The following is a 21,248-nucleotide window of genomic DNA, read 5'->3' as shown; positions in this document are numbered from 1 at the left end:
CTGAAGATATTTAAGAATAAATTTATTTACTTTTTAAACTTATTTTACGGTTTAAAAGTGATGATGCTTTTGTTATCTTTTTTGTCCTCTTTGTGAAGACACATTTCCAACTTTTATAAAATGAAAATGCAATTAACAATTATTATTGCGTTAACAATTCTGCTTGCTGTTACATTTCCTTAAAACATTTTAAGATACTAAGAACTCTAAACTATTTTTGAATTTGTTTTTAAGATGTTGAAAGTTTTTTTCCCCATTCCAACAGTTCCAGTGAAAATTCTGTCTGCAAATTGGATTCTTAATGTAGTATAAATACAATCAGGAAGGTCTTTTTATCTTTTGTAATACATTTTTAAATTTTATTCTGTAGGACTATTTTGAGAGAAAGTGGGTTTGCCAGATATCTTCATTCAGCTGTTCTAATCAATGGAGCTATGCTTATTTTTGGAGGAAATACCCATAATGACACTTCCTTGAGTAACGGTGCAAAATGTTTTTCTGCCGATTTCCTGGCATATGACATAGGTATGTATCTGTTAGGGTTGTGCAAAGTAGGAAATATCAAGTTTTCCACATGGAAATTCTAAAATATATAAATTGAAAGCATGTGTAAATGTCAACTTGGAAATAAATTGAATGTTAGAGTATGAATTAGAGTCCCTCCTGTTTCAACAAAGCAGCAGCAGAGCTGGGGGCAGAACTGCACATGTTAAGTTAGTGCTGAAGACTGGAACACAGAAATCTAGGTTTTTGGAAACAGTCTTTGTATTGTATCCCTCGGTGAACTTTGTATCAATTAATTGTGTTATTATATTAGCTTTGATAGTGTGTAGGCATATAGCACTGTCACACTGTAAATTCCAAGTATCAGCAGGAATTCAAACGTTTTTGGTTTAATATTGGTGCAAAAATGGATTTCTATTAAACAAACTACATAAATTTAGTAATACTAGTAGTCATATGCCAATAGAGAAATGAGTATAGATAAAATCAAATTAAAGAAATAAGTTTTTGAAACAAAGTGGAAATCAGAACAGAATGGAAACAAGTAAACTACAAGAAAGTTTTCCGAAAATCAGAAGTTTTGTATATTTATATAATTCATTTAATTTTAATTACACAACTATAGTCTGGTTGATTTGAATGAATTTATTTTGTGAAATACTAAAACTTGACAATTAAGTTTTACTACTCTAACATTAATCTGACATTTAATATTTGTATGGTGCTAGAGAACATCTTTTATTAATGGTATATAAAAAAGTAATATACCTTAGTTAAAGCGTTAGGAAACATTTTGATGAAAACAAAGGATACCATAGAATGAAAATATGATAGTTGATATATTTTTACTCTTAAGCATCACATAGGTACAAAGTTAGTCTGTTCTGGAAAAATATTTAAAGTGACAGCATATGTTTTGAGTATTTGAATGTTGAGACATTTATACCATTGTAAATTTATTTGAAATGAAATTCCCAGTAATGATGTTTTGAAAACTCTATCAATTATGATTATCATTCGATCCTAAATGATTAAATCTTAATCTTTCTGAAATAGTCATTTCAAACTGTGTTTCATGATGAACAGAATTGTCTCAGCTTCTTGGAGGCTCATTAACCCGTGTCGGAGATCCAGATGCCTTGAGTGAGGCAGTAGATGTAGCTGGCAGGTGACTTGTCACTGTGACTTGTCACTGCCAGATGTTGCCTGACGCTACTATTCTGACTGTTGTAGTGAGATGATAAGCTTATTTTGGCAGTAGTAAAGGAAGATTTTGTTTGTTTCCTTGTTTTTCTTTTGGAGAAATTATGATAAAATGTGAGGAATTCTGTACTTACTGTTAAAAAGGAGGATTTTGAATATTTTGGCAAAGATTTTTCTAAGATTCTACACAATGTTTATACTTTGATACATTAAGATAGAGCTATTTTATAGCTGATGTGTTTGGAATTTTTCTGTTTCATACTATTGAAGATTATGATAATTAAGATATTTATTAAAAAGTTATAGTAGGGGAGGCAGGTCACATCATTATTCTAATAATTAATATTTATTAAATTCCTTTTGATTCATACCTTGCAAAGAGTGTGTATACAAAATGTGTAACCCCCATAAATTACCTTGCAGCAGGTGGTATTATGACCTTTGGAAGACTAAACGAACAGAAATTACAGTAACTTGTTCAAAGTCATTCAAGCCGTAGTGGTAGATCCAGCAGCTTTTGTAGCTCCTGAAATGCATGCTCATCTTTCCACTTGACTGCCGTAGAATGATTGGTTCAAGTGCATTGTTCAGAATGCAGGAAGAATAATGTTTTTATTTTTAATAAAGATTTATTTGTTTTTGTTGGAAAAGCCAAATTACAGAGAGGAGAGGAAGGGAGGAATGGATCGAGAGACAGAGAGAGAGAGAGATCTTCCATATATAGGTTCACTCCCCCAAATGGCCACAGTGGTAGGAATTTGCCCTTTTTGAAACTGGAGAACCAGGGGCTTCTGCTGGGTCTCTCATGTAGATTCATGGGCCCAAGGACTTAGGCTAGCCTCCACTGCTTTTCTAGGCTATTAAGCATGGAGCTGGATTGGAAGTCGAGCAGCCAGGATTAGAACTGGTACTCATATGGGATGCCAGCCATGCAGGTGGAGACTTAACCTGCCACTGCTTTGGCCATGGAATAGTGTGTTTTAAATAGCTTTCTACTTTAATGCATTTTTTTATGACTTTGACAGCAAGAACATAAAGGCAACTGTTTCATTCAGTGTGGGATGATAGTATATTATTTTATGTGATTATTTATATATTTCCTAATAAAATTTCCATAATATAAGCTGTTTTAGCCTATTGATTTTGCAGCAATAAATATTGAAATAGTTTTCTAGATAGTTTTTTCATATAATTTTCATACTCTACAAAGTGTTTTTAAAAATAACTATTTTCCTAATAGAGTATGATTTTGTTTGTATATATATATACAAACAAAATCATATATATATATAATAATGAATCATCTAAGGAAATAGATATTTTCAAAGAAAAAGTCATCTTTCTATTTTTTATCTTTAAGTATACGCAATAGTTTTTTGTATGCTTAATTGTAGGAAATAAAAAGACTTATCTGCTTGATTTGTGTTATATAATGTTTACATCAGTATAAATATTTCTGCCAAATCTCATTTTTCAATATTTTGAACTATTCTATCTCAACATTACTACCATGGTAAATTTTATTCACAGATGTCATTAATCTTTCAGACTACAGTCTTGCCTTCAGAGTTCTCATGATAGCATGCATGATAGATCATGGCTGTACTTCAGCATTTTCTTTTGAAGCTTGTTGTAGGGAAAGCAGATCTGTATGCCTAGAATCTGAGATCAGTTAATGATCATTTATATTTTCAAAAAATATCTGAAGTGTAATTAATAACAGAGCCAGAACTGGTGAATTATTTGGATTGGCTAAAGCATACAGTGTGAGACATTACTTACTGTTTCAGTTTTTAAATCCATCTTGAAATCAGATTTTGGATTTTTTAAACTTTACTGATTTTTTCTTATTGTTAGTAGTAGTCTTGCTTTTAGAAATCACTATAATATCTTACTCCAGACTCAAAAGATCCTTCTGCCAAAGATAGGCCTTCTATTAATAATTCTGAAACAAGATGTAAATCAATGTATTGATCATATTTTATCTTTCAAAAGATAATGTAGTATAAAAGAAAGATGATGGTTCCTGACAGATTACTTTAGAATTGGGCAAAGTAGGATGTGTATAAGAAGTACATGTCGTAGAAAGCAAAACAGGCAAAACTTCAAATCAAATTGAATCAATTAGTTTTCTCAGTAAATTGCCTGCGTGTGATGCTCTCAGAAGATTCACTCCCCTAACTGCCCACAGGAGTTGGAACTGGGACAGGCCAAAGCCAGGAGCTGAGTGGTCCATGTTGGTGGCAATGATCCAAGTACTTAAGCCTGAATTTGGATTAATAAGAAACTGGAAACAGAACCAGGATTCCAACAATATGGGGTGTGAACATTTCAAGTTGCATTTTAACTTTTGCACCAATGCCTGTCCCTTGAATGATCTTATAGTTTGTTAGTGTGATAAGACATTCAGGAAAGAGCTTTAGCAGTTCATTTAATCAGAATTTTAATTTTGTTTGCCCATCCTTCTTCACAAATTGATTAGAAAACAATGACTCAGTATAAAAACCAGGCGAGAGAAATTAATAGTAAACAATGAGTCTCTTACTTTCTTAACTAGCTTACAAGTATTTTGAGAGATTATTTTGATTACAAAAATATTGGAAAGAGTTTTGAAATAAAATATACACTGAAAAAAACCTCTTAAGGTCTTTATGCATTTGGAGAGAGGAGAGAAGGTTAGAATAAGCAGTCATAAATATAGAACAAAAACAATCAAGTAAAACTTGAACAAAGAGGATGCAACTGTACCTTAAAAGTAGAGTATGACTGATTGAGACTTATTCTAGATATTCCATAACTGTCATTAATTAATTCCAAGGAAATTTATGACTATGGTATCACATAATGACTGTTTCCTGAAACCAACAAGAAATAGTGCGTGTTAAACATAAATGGAGTTATTTCAGTTAAGATTTGGAATCAAGTCATGCTGTCCGTTTGTCTGCAGGAGAATCAAACATTAAGCATTTATGGAATGAGTGCCAGGAAACAAAATCCTGCACGAAGCTATGGGATTGGATGGGATATCTCAGGGAAACATGCGCACATACTAAAACTCGAGTTGGGGTGGGGAAGTGGGAAGCAAAACCCTTGTGAGGCACCATTACTAAACAGGAAATACAGATGTTTTTTGACAACATCCATAAAATTTCTAGTAAAAACACGTTGAACAGTTCATAGAAGCGTTTCTTTAAATCCATCTTGTTTCAAGCCATGTATGTACAGCCTGTATGTTCTTTCCACCGCATTTGATCTGCACAGTTAAGACCAATTTATGAGCTGATATTTCAAGTGGAATTTATTAAGATCATTTTCAAAGTGCATCCATACAGTATTAAAGGTGCTGGTTTCATGAATGACAGGAGAATTTGCAGAAAAATTGACCAGTGCTTGTGCAGGTTTTTACTTGCTTTATGTTATTTATGATTGATAAAACATACCAGTCTTTGCATTTCAGCTTAAATTCTGAACGTAGTTATTTGACAGCACGGTGTTGTCTGCTGAAATTTGGATTTCAAAGAGTAGTAACTGTAACTCACTGTGCTTAAGTGTGTTGTCTGATTGTAAATTAACATTGCGGATATTGTAGTTGTCAGTGTACATTTTTTGTTAATTCCAGAGAGTCTATGTTACCTCAGTCTTTGTTTTTTGTGTGCTTTTTCTGTGAGAATGCAATGTGCTTTCTGTCGATTTTCCTGTCAGTAGCTCTGGGGAATTTGATTTCATTTGTGCTTAAACTGTTTATGAACTGTTTATAGGGATTTGAGTACTCCAAAAATATATTTTCTTCTTGGAAAGAACTATCATTATAACATGCAGTCATTCAGTTTAGTAATATAAGAGGTTATAATGTAAGAATGAGAATTTACTATGTGTGCAATAATTATATTGATTTTGTATTGAGCTTTAAGACACTTGATTCTTGCTCAAATATCAAGTCGCACATGTACACCTTTCTGCTGCTGTTATATCAGTATAAAGGATTCCCCAAATGTGCATTTCTAGGAGATGAGGGACAGGGTGCTGCTACAACACTGGAGGAAGACATAGGTGTGTGGGTTTCCTGTTTGCAGATTGCTCATGCCGTGTAGTCTTGTTCAAGCTTCATCTTGTGTCTTTCTTAGTTATTATTTGTGACAGAGCAAAGTTATGGACAACAGAACATATAGACATTTTATTACATATGGCTAACAAAAATTGTGTTTGCTAGGGTCTTACATCAGGATAAGGATAGAAGTATTTGAATTCCCACTACAGGTAGGATGACCTTTTTGGGTATATGGAGACTGCATTTTGGTTCCTTCATCGGGCATGCCATCAATTGCACATGCCATGTCTCCCAACAGTGACACAAGCAATAGATTAGATAGTTCTGTAGGATTGTATGGCTCTAATTGCAGAGCTGCATGTGGTGTAGACTATGGCTATAGCAGAGCTATTTGCTGCTTTGGCATGCAGTTAAAGCTGGCAGCTTTTTATGTCTTCTAGTATTTGGACCGAGTCAGATTCCTAACAGTGGAATATACTGTTTTCTGAACCAAAAAGAGATCTACTAAATGGTTAGCTTACTACAAGACGTAGTAAGTGGTTAATTTTAATTCAGGTAAAATTCTAGAATGTTATTGACTATTGGACCCCTGAAATTTTGTTTGTATGTTTGTTTGTTGTTTATCAATACAAAACTTTATAGATTTTATCTTCTATTTTTGAAGCATGTTTACTTCCAAACAAGGTGTCCATCATATTTGCTATTGTCTATTGGCTTGATTCATTAATATCTGCAAGATATTCAGTTAGATCAAATAGATTTTGTTACGATAGGTGATAGGAGAATCAATACCTCACTGAGGCAAAATTACGATTATGTACTACTTTATATTTTATTTGGACATGTACTGGTTTTGATCCTCTTTTCCAATAAGATTAGCAAAGAATATGTTTGCCAATTAAATGTCCTTGTCAGTCTTGCCAAAAAAAAGACTCATATCTTGCATGGTGCTTGCAGTTTGGGCTCTACTGTTTGTGATGGTCACCATTCATGCTTTTTTCTTTCTTTCTTTTTTTTTTTTAACTATTCATAAGACAGTTGGTAGATTTAAATAGGGCTCTTCTGTTTCTATTACTGTGCATTGTGTAGGCTCTGTAGGGTGATAGTGATTTTTGCCACCTGTTGTCTCTGGGATGGAATGTTATTTTAAATGTATGATATTTCAGGGGAGTTTCGCTACTGTGATGACTGAAGACCAAATGCTGCTTGCTATCTATGCATATGCAGCTACACTCTGAAGGGGAAAGTCATGATCTCCGAGTCAGTCTGTGACCCAGTGGGACAGCTAGAAGAATTTGTATGTTTTAATTTACACATGGAAATTGTATATATTTATGGAATGTGGTGTGGCATTTTAATATCTGTGTAATTATTTAAATTATAAAGCAGTGTGTAGTGTTCATTAGGATGATTGTATGGCAAAAAAACCCCAGAAAATAAGTAGATTAAAATGTGGAGAAATTGAATTTCTTGGGCTCTGCTGATGAGAATGTAAAATGATTCAATCACGGCTGAAAACCAGTGTGTTTGTTCTTTAAACATTGAATCTGTGACTTACGCATTCAGTTTCTGCTTGTTTACAAGTGAATTGAAAACAGGAGCATGAAGCTGTGTTTGTATACTCATATTCACACAAGCGTTATTCAAAACAGCAGAAGAGAGCAGCACCATCTGCCCCTGTGTCTCTTGAAGGGTGAATATATAAACATAGCAATATTGTAAGTGGGCTTCAAAACATTTGGAAAAATTGAATTAAAAAGTAAGTTTATTTTGGTGCAAACATTTTCTTTAAAGATCTATTTATTTTTATTTGAAAGGAACATTTACAAAGAGATGGTGAGACAGAGAGAAAGTTCTTCTATCTGCTGGTTTCTCCCCAAATAGCCACAATAGCTAGAGCTGAGGTGATCTGAACCCAGGGGCCAGGAGCTTCTTCTGGGTGTCCCACATGAATGCAAGGCCCAAGCACCTGGGCCTTCCTCTACTGCTTTCCCAAGAAGGCGTAAGCAGGGAGCTGGATCAAAAATGGAGTAGCTGGGACTGGAACTGGTGCCCATATGAGGTGCTGGCACTTGCAGGTGGAGGAATAGTGTGTAAGCCATTGTGCTGGCCCCAGAACCTTACTTTTAAATCCAAACATGGTCCTTTCATACCGAGTACCTCTCACATATATATAATTCTATACATACAGATTTGCACCAAAATAATTTAATTTTTTTCAATGTATTAAGAATTCTTTCCTTTTTTTTCAAAATAATTTAATTTTAATTTCACTTTCCTTCCCACAAACTTTGGAAGTACATATTGTGTGTGTGTTTCACATGTGTGCTTATGTGAATGCATAATGAACATAAAGACATGAGCACTGTCATACATGCTATACCATAAATTGTTCTTTCAAATCTTGCAGACATGCTAAGGGAATGCAGTCAGTGAGAAAAGGGCAAGGAAAATAAGATTGCATTCAGATGAGGTATTTGGAGAAGATGAAATTACAGAGGCAGAAAACAGAGTGATGGTTGCCATGCACCAGGAGGAGGGATTAATGATAATTTATTCTTTAATTGGGATAGAACTTCAGCTTTACTAGATCAAGAAGATTCTAGAGATGGCTGATGGTGATTGTTGCCCAATATGAATTTGTTGCTAAACTATATACATATAATCCTCCACTCAGAATGGTCCTACTTACCGGTTCTTAGCTTCCTAATGGTGGCAAATTAGAAATCCTATTTCAAATTGCACATCTTTTCCTGATCTAAGGGTATGTTTTTGGATGCCCTCTCACAGGGCTTGGAAGGGGCAGTGAGCGTGGCCCCAGTCGGCCACGTAGCTCTAGGGTTGAGGAGTGAATGCTTGCAGAGCACATGGAGCGAAGCTATATTGCTCAGAAGGGCAAATTTGTTAAGTGTGTTTTTGACTTACAATATTTTTAATTTATGATGAATGTATTAGTGCGTATCCTCTTCATAAGCTGAAGAGCATATTTAATTTTAAAGTGGTAAAAATAGTTTAAAAAATGAAAACAGTAAGTGGGTTGTGTAAAATAAGCTAGTTGCAGAATGCTCCATAAGGCATCATACCATTCATAAAATAAAATCCTGCGGTTTATAAACATATTACATTATCAATGTAGAAACATTTCTAAGCAACTTTGGGATTTGGTGCTCCAAGAGAAAGAAGAAATAAATTTGCATTGGTCGGGGAGTACACAGAGAATTTGTCATATCAGTGAAAAGTTATTATTATTTTTTACAAAATCCCACAGGAGAAATAAATAAATAGGAATGTCTGAGAATGGTAGCTAGTTCTTGAAGGATCTGAATCAAGGGAGTGACGAGATCGGATCTGCCTTTTGGGACGTGCGTTGGGGCGGGTGTTGAATGTAGTCATTGTGATGGTGTGAGGATGTCTACATCTCCTGTCAAAGTGCACTCCTCGTTCCTGCATCCTGTTGCTGTCCATCCTGCTAGGCGGCAGGTGATGGCTCTGCACCTGAGTCCCTGCATCTCATGTGGGGGCAGTGGGATTGTGTTGCTTGCTCCTGGCTTCTGCCTCGCGCAGCTGTGGCTGTTACAGGCACTTGGGAAGTGAACAGGTGGATGGAGGATTCTCCTTCCCCTTTCATTCTCTCCTCGCCACTCTCTTCAATAACAAGGGAACAAAAATGTTAATGACATTCATAAAAAAAGAGAAGTAATCCCCAAGGAAGCATTGTAATTATTAAAAGCTCTGACTAGTGATTTAAATGTGTTTATAATGCTATTTTTTGGATTATTCACTATGCTTAAAAATTATTCTGAAAGACAGTGGCTTACGGGGTTGGAAAAAGTCTTTAAAAGACCTAATTTTTAGATAATACCAGTTTTCGTTGACATTAGCATATATATTAGTATATGTATTAGTATATGTATATATATATAATACCTTAATCATTTATCATTTATTTATGATAAAAATATTGAAAACCTTTTTCTTGTTCCACAAGGGCATCTTTACTACTTTAAAAAATTTTCTTTAAAAACCTTTTTATGGGGCCAGCATTATGGTGTTGCATGTCAAGCTGCTGTCTTTAGTGCTCACCTTTGAGCCCAGCTCCCTGTTGTAGGCCTGGGAAGGGCAGTGCCAGATGGCCCAAGTGTGTAGGGCTCTGCTGACTGGGTAGGAGACTCGGATAAAGCTGCTGGCTGCTAACTTCCACCTGGACACAGCCTTGCTACTGAAGCAGCTAGAGGAGTGAACCAGTGGATGGAAGATCGCTCTGTCTTTCTCTCTCTGTGATTCTGGCTTTCGAATAAAAATAAATAAATAAATCTTTAAAAAATACCTTTTATGCCTATATGAATATTTAAGAAAATATTTTATCAAGATATGGAAGTATCAGATGATGATTTGAGAGTACCTGGTTATTGAATTCTGGGCAATTTGAAATCTCAAAATTTATGTCACTGTATATATCAAATTTAAGGTTGTGTTGATATATACTGTTTTATTTATTTTATTTAATGTACATAGTATGCACATTATTTTTTATCTAATTCTTTCTCAAAATCATTCTCCTCTCCATAAAATAAACAGCATTCCTTTGAAATAAAGTGACTTAAATGTTTTATGATCATATTTTCAAACATTTCAGTAAATATAAGAACAATTGATTTTTTAATGCATACATGTAATATTTTATTTAATGTTTAGCTTTTTGATAGGTGATACTCAAGAGTTTATTGTGTGAGATTTGGTATATTTACCTAAAGATATGTCAATGAAATTATCTTCCAGTATAAAGTATACTTAATTCAATTCCTCTTGTATCTTTTATTATTATGCATATTTAAACTTGTTTGTAGGAATTTTAAGCAATAAGTATTTTTACTTAAGGAGTGGCATTATTGATTATTGACAGTAAATTGCAGGTAGTACAAAAAATCAGGTTATTTTTTTGGTTCCTCATTTTAAATGTTGTGTTTTTGATTTGGTCATGGATTATTTCATAGTATTTGTCTTAGTTTATTATTTTATTTTACTATTCATTTTTCTATTTTCTGTTTTTCAGCTTGTGATGAATGGAAAATATTACCAAAACCAAATCTTCATAGAGATGTCAACAGATTTGGACACTCTGCAGTAGTCATTAATGGGTAAACTAAGCACATTTTGAAATTTTTGGAGAGTGAAGGATATCTGTTCTTTGCATATTCATGTATTCTGCTATATTTTTTTTTGAAAATTTCCATTAGTACGTACTGGCATTGGGTTTTAGATATCATTAGCATACCCTGGAATATATTTGGTTTGTTAACCATATCTTTCATTATTTCTTACTTAAATATATTTAAGGAGTAGGAGAACAGTCCGAGGAGAGTTGCTGAGATAACGTTTCAGATCCTGTTGTATTGTCTACATTATTATTGCCTGGCTGTAATTGTGTATTCTTCTTCACTGTTAACTACAATGAAAGTAGATAAATGATCAATTGTCTTCCAAAATAAACTACTCAGCAAATTCAAAAATAGCTGAAAATTAGTGTGAAATATAAAGTAGTCTTCCATTGAAAATTAAATTGGTTGATTTTTATTTTGCTTTGCAAATAATAACATGTATTTATGAAGCACATTTTAGATTTTGCATTCATTGTATTAAAAAACACCTGGAAATAATATTTATGCTCTCTCAAGGCCATGTTAAACTTCTTTGACATTGTTTATTATTGGTTAGTGTTGTCTAAGCTTTCTTTCCAATTAGAAAATTGGAAAAAGGAAAAAAAAAACAGAGTGCTATGTTTAATTCGTAATTCTTTTATTTCTATTCTAAAATAGTAATTCCAGTTACTCTAAATATGTATCATATCCATGTATAACTATAAACTGTTCCTTTAAAAATGACTCCCTACCTCATTGAAACAAGAGTTTTCTTTGTTAAAAATCATGCATTTAGTCCCTGAGCCTTCTTTTTTATTGCAATGGAAATGCATAGATATTTTAAACACTTTAGCTTTTGTTTATACAATATACTTATAGCATAATCGACATTCTCTCAGAAAAAAACATTGTTGCAGTTTTCACATGTTGTGTCAGAAAGATTACTTTGAAGAACATATGTTGACAGTAGTCTCTAAAAATAATGTAATATAGATAATTAAATGTTTTTTTGAAATTGATTTGTTACACTTTTAAAAATTTCTCAGGGTTTCTGTTTTGTTTCTGATAGGTCCATGTACATATTTGGGGGATTTTCCAGTGTGCTCCTCAGTGACATCCTTGTGTACACGCCTCCCAACTGCAAGGCTTTCAGGGATGAAGATCTGTGTAAGAATGCTGGTCCAGGAATAAAATGTGTTTGGAATAAAAATCATTGTGAATCTTGGGAATCTGGAAATACTAATAATATTCTTAGAGCGAAGTGCCCCCCTAAAACAGGTGAATTTTTTTTCACTCCTTCCTTCTTGGCAACAGTTTCTTTATTGGTCTAGAAATAGAAATGGATTAGGTTTTTCGAAAATATCTTGGTAGATTTGACAAATGAGAAATTCATAACTTGTTAATTGGAAATTCTAATGATAGAGCTTAATGATTGATAATTTGAAATATCTATTAGATGTTTTATTTTGAAATTTTTATACATTATGTATCACTGTTGTATGTGCAGCATGATTTTATGGGTATGCAGATTATTTTGAAAGAAATACTGTGTGCTTCAAAGAAATAACAAAGTTATTCATTTTTTTATTTGGTATTATCATGAATTATTGTCATGGTATACTATAAAGTTTAAACATTTTTTTTTTAGAATATAATGACCATTTTTCCAATTTATATTCCTAATGTAATATTGAATACCTAAATTATACTTAAGAAATATTATTAGTCAATATTTATTTAACTGTTATATAGATTAATATGTTCAGTTTTCTTTAAATGGTTACAGTCTTTCACTTGTTTTTGGTGGTGAAATTCACAAATACGTTTTGAAATTTTGCTGATATATCTCTATTTTAAATAGTAATAAACAATAGTACTTGTTATGATTTATATTGGATAATTTTTTCCTTTTCCAAAACATGTCAGTTTAAAATGCTGTAGTATCCTAGTGGATTGGATATTTAATATGGGACTAGGAGGCATGTAAATCTGAACAGGTAATTATACTAAGAACTGCCTGCATACTACGGAACTTAGTTTGATAGTAAAGGTTGTTCTTCTGGTTAAAAACTGAGTTAGTGATCCCTAAATGGATGTTATATATGAGTGAGTTAAGAAATGTAGCATTTTCTTTTCTTCCTATTCATATTACACAGCTGCTTCCGATGACAGATGTTACAGATATGCAGATTGTGCCAGCTGTACTGCCAATACAAATGGGTGCCAGTGGTGTGATGACAAGAAATGCATTTCAGCCAACAGTAACTGCAGTATGGTTAGTATTTGTCTGTGAATGGTGATATAGTTAACACTACTACTTTAGGAATATTAGCTTACTATTTATCAGTACTGTACAAAAAAATCATATTCATTAAGAGCTTTAGAAAATACATAGGAAACATTTATTTCCTGATACTGTGTAAAGGCAGATTGCAGTTTGGTGCTCAAATTTGTCATTGGTCTAAATTCTATTTTGGATGTAATAACATGTTTTCATGGATAACCTTAGGAAAACTTTCCAAAAGTGGTTTTAAAAAAATATTATAACTGGGGATCCACATGGTAGCCTAGTGGCTGAAGTCCTTGCCTTGCACACATTGGTATTCCATATGCTTGCTTGTTCGTGTCCCAGCTGCTTCACTTCCCTTCTAGTTCCCTACTTGTGACCTGGGAAAGCAGTAAAGGATGGCCCAAAGACTTGGGACCCTGCACCCACGTGGGAGACCCAGAAGAAGCTCCTGTCTTCCAATTGGCTCAGCTCTGGCCATTGTGGCCACTGGAGGAGTGAATTATCAGACAGAGGATCTTACTCTGTGACCCTCATCACTGTAAATTGCCTTTCCAATGAAAATAAATCAGTCTTTAAAAAGATTATAACCTCAACATATCGACGTAAATAGGTTTGTATGGGATAGTATTAAAATTATTTCCATGGTTTCCTGTCAGACAAGCATTGATAGTGATGTCATAATTTCTTTTTGTATGTGTGTGTTTAGGTTAGTGGTTACCAACTGGCGGCAATTTTGTTTAGCAGGGGGTATTTGGGATGTTTGGAAAATTTGTGATGGTCATAACTTTGTGGATGCCACTGGCATCTAGCAGGTAGATGCCACGGAGGCTGCTAACTAGTGTGCAGTGACAGAACAAGGCTTCCACAGCCAGTAATTAGCCGAGTCAGAATGTCACAAGTGCTGCAACGCTACTTTTGGATGAAGGAAAGTATTAAAAGTCACACAATGTTTGTTGTAGAACAAAGTGGATTAACAACAGCAAAAATTAAGTCCTCAAGTGGGCATCATCCAAACATCCTATGTTTTTCAGAAGAACAAACTGAAAGGAAAAATTTTAAAAATAATATTTTATGAAATCAACAACTTCCTCATTGGATTTTGTAACTTAAATATAATTATATGATAAGCACACTGACTTAACTAAGGTCATATGCATTATTCATTTCTTCTAAGTTTTTGTTAATCTCCAAACATATCTACTTGGTTTTTGGAATAGTAAGCAGAGGTTAAGAAAAGGGAAGCTGAAATTAAATAAAAATTTTGTATCGCATAAAAATTATCTCTAGTAGCCAATAATTTTTTAGTAACCAATAATTATTAAAAGCTTTAAAATTTTATGATTTTATCATAAAATAATGCTCAAAACCTAAAACTGAAGAAAATGTATAGTTACTGAGTTTATTGTATGTAACTTTTTCTGTAATGCATATTGTACTGGTACATAATCTACTGATACTAGTTGCTTTAATAACAAGATGAATTTAAATTTTATCTTATTAATATGACTGCTTTGAAATAATTTACTTCTTAACACCTTGTGGAGTCATATTTTACACTTGATTTGGTATTCACTTATTGGAAACAGGAAATAATAGAAATAGGGCCTTGTAATAGTGAAATAATCAACCAAAAACACGTGTGTATATGTATTACATATATGTGTTTATATGTGTGTATATGCACATATTTGTTTATATATGTAAAGAGACTCATAAGGAATTGTCTCATAAAATTGGGTGGCTGACGGTCTTGTGATCTGACATCTGGGAAATGAATATCCAGGAGAGTTGGCTGTTCTAGCCAAGGTATGGAGGCCTTAGAGTGGGCAGCACTGATGGAAGGGGTCAGTGGTCAGCTCGACTGGACATCCCTCCTTTCTTGACCTTTGAAATCATTGCAACCCTTAAAGGATCAGAGAGTGCCTACCCACAGTGGAGAGTCTTGTGCTTTCATCAGTCGGCTGGTTCAGAACTAATCTTGCCCTCACAGACACACCTGGAAAGATTGTCCTAACCAAGTGTCTGTCTACCTCATGTCACGGTCCCATCAACACATGCAATTAAACATCACAAGTCCATCCCTTGTCCCCTTAGCACTGACATCCATCTCTGTGAACTGTGTTTAGCCACCAAGTAGGGATAATAATAGTGTTATGATCCTGGTTAACATGACATAGTTATCTTATGTGCAATTGAAAACACTAACCTCTTCTCCAGAAAGAAAGGAAGAGTCCTTGGGAGATGGGTTACTTACTCTTCTGCTTGGTATATTATAACTTAAAATACTATAATGTGATGTAAATAGTACTTGAATTCTGATCTAAAAATAATTCATCTGATCTTACATGATAAAGGAATAAGGGAGAAAATAGTAAAGATATATGGCACATATGTATAACCAGTCATATGGTTGTAAACAGTCTTTGTTTAAGATTAGTTACAGAGAGAATGGGAGAGACGTAGAGAAAGGGACTTAAAGGAATCTTCTGTGTCTGGTTATTCCCCAAATGGACATACAGTAGATAGATCTGGTCACATCCAAGATAGAAGCCTGGAATTCCATATGGGTCTCTCATGTGAGTGTCAGGAGCCCAAGCACATGGGCCAGTTTCCTCTGCCTTCTTAGTCGCCTTAGCAGACAGGCTGATTGGAATTAGACCTGTCAGTGCTTTAACTGATGCTGATGAGGGAAATTAGTGCTGTGTGGTGCAGTCAACCTGGCACAACACAATGCCTGCCCCTGTAGCTTGACTTTGTAGCTACCTCATTCCATTAACTGGTCTGTATTCTCTTTGCCTTCAGCAAGCTGCTTATCATTCGTTTTCTGATGGAGTGATTGAAACCTTTATTCAGAAGGTTCTGAGGCAGTAGTCATCCTGAATGGATTGGACTGTTGCAGTTTCCATTTACATTAATCACTGGCCGTGGTTAATAGTAAGAGCTGTCCCAGAGGAGCTCCTGTATTCCACACTTGTCTGTTTCTGATGTATATTGTGCAGTGGCAGCCCATTTTCCCTTTACGTGTCAGAATCGATCTCTGCAGACATCACACCAATGTCCTTCGTTGCTTGTAGATTTAGAAGCATGAGGAGTTCAAATGGCCGAGTGGCAGTCTTAATGTCCATTTCAAGGGAATTGTGTTTTCTGTTGGAAAGATTCTTCCGTCTGGGACGAAGAGTCTAGGCCTCGTGAACATAAAGTTTCTGTAACAGGAAGAGCGGTTTCCTGGTGTGTCACTAGAGCGACTAGCAAGTGGGGTTGCTCCTTGATTTTTGTAACTCACAAATTCTGGCTGTGATAGAAACAGTATCATTTGCAGATGGGCCAAGACATATTTAATTTGAAATTTTTCCACTTTAATGCAATGCCAAAGTATTATGCATTCTGTAAAAACTGTACTTTCCATTTTGAATTTTGATCCCCTGTCCTAATGATATGACATGAAATACTCTCTTGGACTGTTTGGCGGTGGCAGTGACCCTCAGCTCCAAGTCAGACACATGGCTATGAGGATAAACAGCTGGTTTTCTGCAGTGTGATGGGATGCTAAACCGTCATGCTCAGCATTTTTGGCCTATTAATCACATGTTTTATTTTATATTTCAACTCATGACCTTTTTTTTGGGAAATAATTCCATTGTAAGTTGAAGGTTATTTCTATTGTGTACCAATGCAAACCTTATAAAGCTTTCTAGGGAACTTTGCCAGAACTAGCTGACAATGTCACTGACTCATTACAGGATCATTTCAGTGTTTTGTCTGACTGCCTGCTTTAGGACTGTGAGGAACTTAAGAACAGTAATTTGTCAACATGAGATTATCGCCACACTTTGTTTAGGGAGAAGTGAGTATTTTGATTGGATGGTGGAGAGCACATTTTGTAGGTCTGCTCATGATAGAAGCACTATATGTAGGAAAAGTGAATCTTGATCTAGAATAAGTGTGTCTATCAGTCAGAACAAAATGCTGCTCCTTCCATGATTGAAGCTGTCCACTGCAATGGACTTACTGCCAGATGTGTGTCTGATAACCTAGGGGAACTGGTGTTGGTCTTTGCTACAAGCAGAATGGGCACTCAGCATTGGCCATAGTCAGGTAAACCTTGGTGAGAGCACTTCCTGTTTGCGGAGCCTATGTATAACCTCCATTCCTGGCATCATGGCTTCTTTGACCATGAGCCCAATGGACCTTGACTGGGATTGCTTGGGGGAAAGAAGCTGAAATATGTTTATAGAATTGGCCATATTTGATTATTAAAATTCCTCTATTGCTGTTGTAATCTTTTGATGTGCTTTTATATAGGCTAGTCCTTTTATGATTGTTCCAATCTAGAGAGATATCTCCATGTGCTCTTTCCCCATCTGTTTTCTATATGGTCCAGATAGACAAATTGAATGGGGAGGTGGTAGAAATCAGTATCTCTTCATCCCTCAGTTCTTTGATCTGATACTAATCTTCACAATCTCTCCAAGAATGCGGTACTGATTTTGCCATAGTGTTTTCCTAGATAGAAATCATGCCAGTAGCTCCCACCTGGCTTTCTCACAGGGAGAGCCCACTTTCTACAGGTTGAGGGACTGGTGTGGGAATTTTTCTACTTAATAGGTACATGTGTTCCACATATGCATTCCGAACTGAAGGAAAAAACACCATGGGATAGGTTTGGGATCCAGATGACCTGTTTTTCCAAAAGGGACTGCAGCTGAAATTAGATAGATAGCCTGACTCCCAAGCCTGTCTTGTGGATCGCAGTAAAGTCTTGAGCCTCCTGGAATTAGTGTTAATTCAGAGCTGGCATTCAGTATTGATAATGTTATTTTTTTTTCTGACATATAAGCCAGTAGAAGACTAACCCCTTGTAGGAGGGCTGAGGTGGCAATGCCAATGTCTTTGTAGCAGAGAAAACATCATATCATGCATGCACACACCCTGATCCATGTGAGCGATGATTACGTTTCCAATGCAGGTATTTTATGCAATTTTTGCTAGCTCATGTTATTCTTGATAGAAATAAACAGCACTTGCAAAAAATTGGTATTTTTTATTTGGGGCAGAATATCAGTGATGTAGGCTGGGGAGACCCATGCCCAGTGACTTTCAATGAATACTGGGAAATGTTCCAAAGCGATAAAATTCTTGTCAGAATTTATGTATTGTAACACTGAAAATACATTGGCTTGGTTGAAAAAGCCAACCTTTAAGTAATATAATAGGTTAAAAACAATGTTAGAAAGAGACAGTGAAAAGAGTACTGAGAAAGCAATTAATGATTAATTTTAAAGAGGTCATTTTTTTTGTGTGTATCTTTTCTTTCTTTCTTTTTTTTTTACACTGCATTATGTGACACAGTTTTTTAGGCACTGGGATTCCATCTAGCCCTCTCCCAACCCTCCCCCTATGGTGGATTCCTCCACCTTGCTGCATTGCCACAGTTCCAGTTCAGTTGAGGTTCTTTCATTGCAAGCATATACCAAGCATATACCAAGCATAGAGTCCAGCATCTTATTGTCCAGATAAGTTCAACGGCTTCTTGTGGAGACCATCTCTGGTCTGAAGGTAGAGCCGGCAGAGTGTCATCCCGACCAATTGAAAGCCCCAACATAACATCCGCAACAATCCACAAGGTCATGGAATTAGTGGACATAGTATTGAGTAACCGATATGTTAAAAAAAATTTACGTTTTACAGGTACTATTTTTCATACTGACATCATTTTATCTTAAATTAAGGCAGACATGTGGTATCTAACCTTTTGGGGTTCGCTCATTTCCCTTAGCATTGTGGTTTCCAGTTGGGCCCATTTAGCCACAAAGAACTGCATTTTGTTTTTTTTAATAGCTGAGTAGTATTCCATGGAGTAGATGAACCATAGCTTTCTTCTCCGATCTTCTGCTGATGGGCATTTCAGTTGCTTCCATGTTTTTGCAATTACTGATTGTGCTGCTATGAACATAGGGGTGCATGTTGGTTTCTCGTGAAACAGGTGTTTTGGATATATTCCTAGGAGTACTATTGCTGGATCATATGGTATGCAGATTTTGAGTTGTTGCTTGCGTTTTACCAGGTGTTACATCGTTAAATCCAAATAGGGAGCAAACTTATTCTCAAACCTGCAGAAATTTGTTAGAGTCAGAGTTCCCCAGAGAAACAAAACCCAGGAGAAGATCCATCCTTCTGTCTGTGTATGTATGTGTCTATGTATGTATTTATCTAGTCTTTCTGTTACTTATTGTCTGTGTATTTGTCTATGCTTTCATTCACCCATCCTGAATTTTGTTTAAAAAGTTGGGTTATTCAGTTGTGGAACTGTAGAATTCCTTGTCTGCAGATTGATGAGACAGGAAAAGCAGTGATGTAGGTTCCAGTCTGAGTCTGGGGGCCTGATGACCCAGGAGTGCGGGGGCACAGCTGATTGGCAGAGGAAGCCTCAAGTCCTGAGTTCAACCGTCAGGAAAAGAGAACCCTTCTCCCATGGCCGTTTCATCTTATTTAGGCCTTTGAGAGAACGATACTCACCTACACTGGCAAGGGCATTGTGCATTCTGCTTTACTCAGGCTAGTTATTCATGTGCTAACCTCACATAGAAATATCCTCACAGATATACTCAGAAATACTGTTTGGCCCAATGACAGGGCACTCTTGTGTGTTAGTCGTATTGCCACATGTGATTAACCATGCAGGATCAAAATAGAGAACAATTGTAGTCAAAATTTAGGAACAGATTTTATTTTAGCTTTTTAATGTATAGACATTGCCATAACCTGTTCAGGCTTCCATAACATAACATCATATACTGAGTTGCTTCTAAACAAGAAAATCTATTTCTCACTGTAAAGGGGGCACAAGGAAGTTTAAGTTTAAGGCATTTGTGGATTTGGTGTCTGGCCAGAATCCACTTGGTGTTCCATTGCAGGTTTGTTCTCAGTTCTTCCACACGTGATAGAAGGAGAGCTGTGGTCTATACAGCCCATGTGATGGCACCAATTCCCTGTATGAGGACTCTAGCCTTGTGAGCAAATCGCTTTCTGGAAGCCCCACCGTTAGGGCTGCTGAGGGGCTCAGCCTCTGTGTTGGGCCTTGGAAAACCTCGGAGGGCTGTACATAGAGACTAGTGGAAAGGACCTACTGACAGCAAAGGTTAGTGGCCAAGCTCAGAAAATGTGCAGCTGTGTTCCCAGCAGCTGAAGCAGATTCTTCTATTCGATGTTTCTAGTTCTGAGTAGCATGCTTTACCCACTGGAGGATCCGTTACTGTAGTGTAGGTATTTGTGTCTGATTGCAACGTTGGAGTAACATGCATTGTATTTCACTATCACCTTAAGTTCCTTCCGAGGTGTGTTTCTTGCTGCTCTGATTAAGCACAGATTGGTCAGCACTGAAGATGCCTGCTCAACCTGGTGAATACTGGTTTTGCTTCTCTGTGTGGTGTCTGGCTGCTTAATCATGGTTTATCGGTGCCCTTTTTTATTGTCATGTAATAGTTGTGACATCCTTAACGTTTACTTCATAGCTGGTCTTTTTATGTTTCTTTTTTTAATATTAATTTTTACTTGAAAGGCAGAGAGAGAATGATGAAGAGAAGGAGAAGGAGGGAGGGAGAGAGAGAGAGAGAGGGAGAGAGAGGAATGAATGAGAGAGAGAGAGAGAGAGAGAGATCTTTCATCTGCTGGTTCACTCCCTTGGTGGCTGCAAAGGCCAGAGCTGGGCTGATCCAAAGTGAGGATTGATCCAGGAGTTTCTTCAGATCCTCCGTTGTTGGTGCAGGGGCCAAGTTCTTTAACTGTTTACCTTTGCTTCCTCAGGCCAAAAGCAAGGACTTAGAGCAGAAGTGGAACAAGTGGGACACAAACTGATACCCATATGGAATACTGGCACTGCAGGTGGAGGATTAGCACACTACACCACTGCCTCGCTCTCATAAGTTGGTCTTTTACTGTCTCCTATTTCACTGAGCCACTATCTATCCAGCACATCACTTCCTAATACCCTGATATTAAGGATCGGGTTTCAATGTAGGAACTTTGTGGACACTTTAACTCCATGTCAAACATTAGCATATGTGGG

The 21,248-nt window shown here is 35.9% G+C and overlaps 1 protein-coding gene across 1 annotated transcript in view; it reads left to right on the top strand.

Annotated features, from left to right (window-relative positions):
- ATRNL1 (attractin like 1) overlaps positions 1-21,248 on the top strand; it is a 538,040-nt gene that overhangs the window by 114,502 nt on the left and 402,290 nt on the right. The window contains exons 10-13 of the mRNA XM_040992049.1: positions 371-525; positions 10,809-10,893; positions 11,963-12,171; positions 13,050-13,168. Of these exons, the coding sequence (XP_040847983.1) occupies positions 371-525; positions 10,809-10,893; positions 11,963-12,171; positions 13,050-13,168 (568 nt within the window). The remainder of the gene's footprint in view (positions 1-370; positions 526-10,808; positions 10,894-11,962; positions 12,172-13,049; positions 13,169-21,248) is intronic.

This window comes from Ochotona curzoniae, unplaced genomic scaffold (assembly GCF_017591425.1).
Source record: "Ochotona curzoniae isolate NIBS_2020 unplaced genomic scaffold, NIBS_Ocur_1.0 contig_66, whole genome shotgun sequence".
Taxonomy (NCBI): domain Eukaryota; kingdom Metazoa; phylum Chordata; class Mammalia; order Lagomorpha; family Ochotonidae; genus Ochotona; species Ochotona curzoniae.
This window is presented reverse-complemented; position numbering and strand designations above follow the sequence as displayed.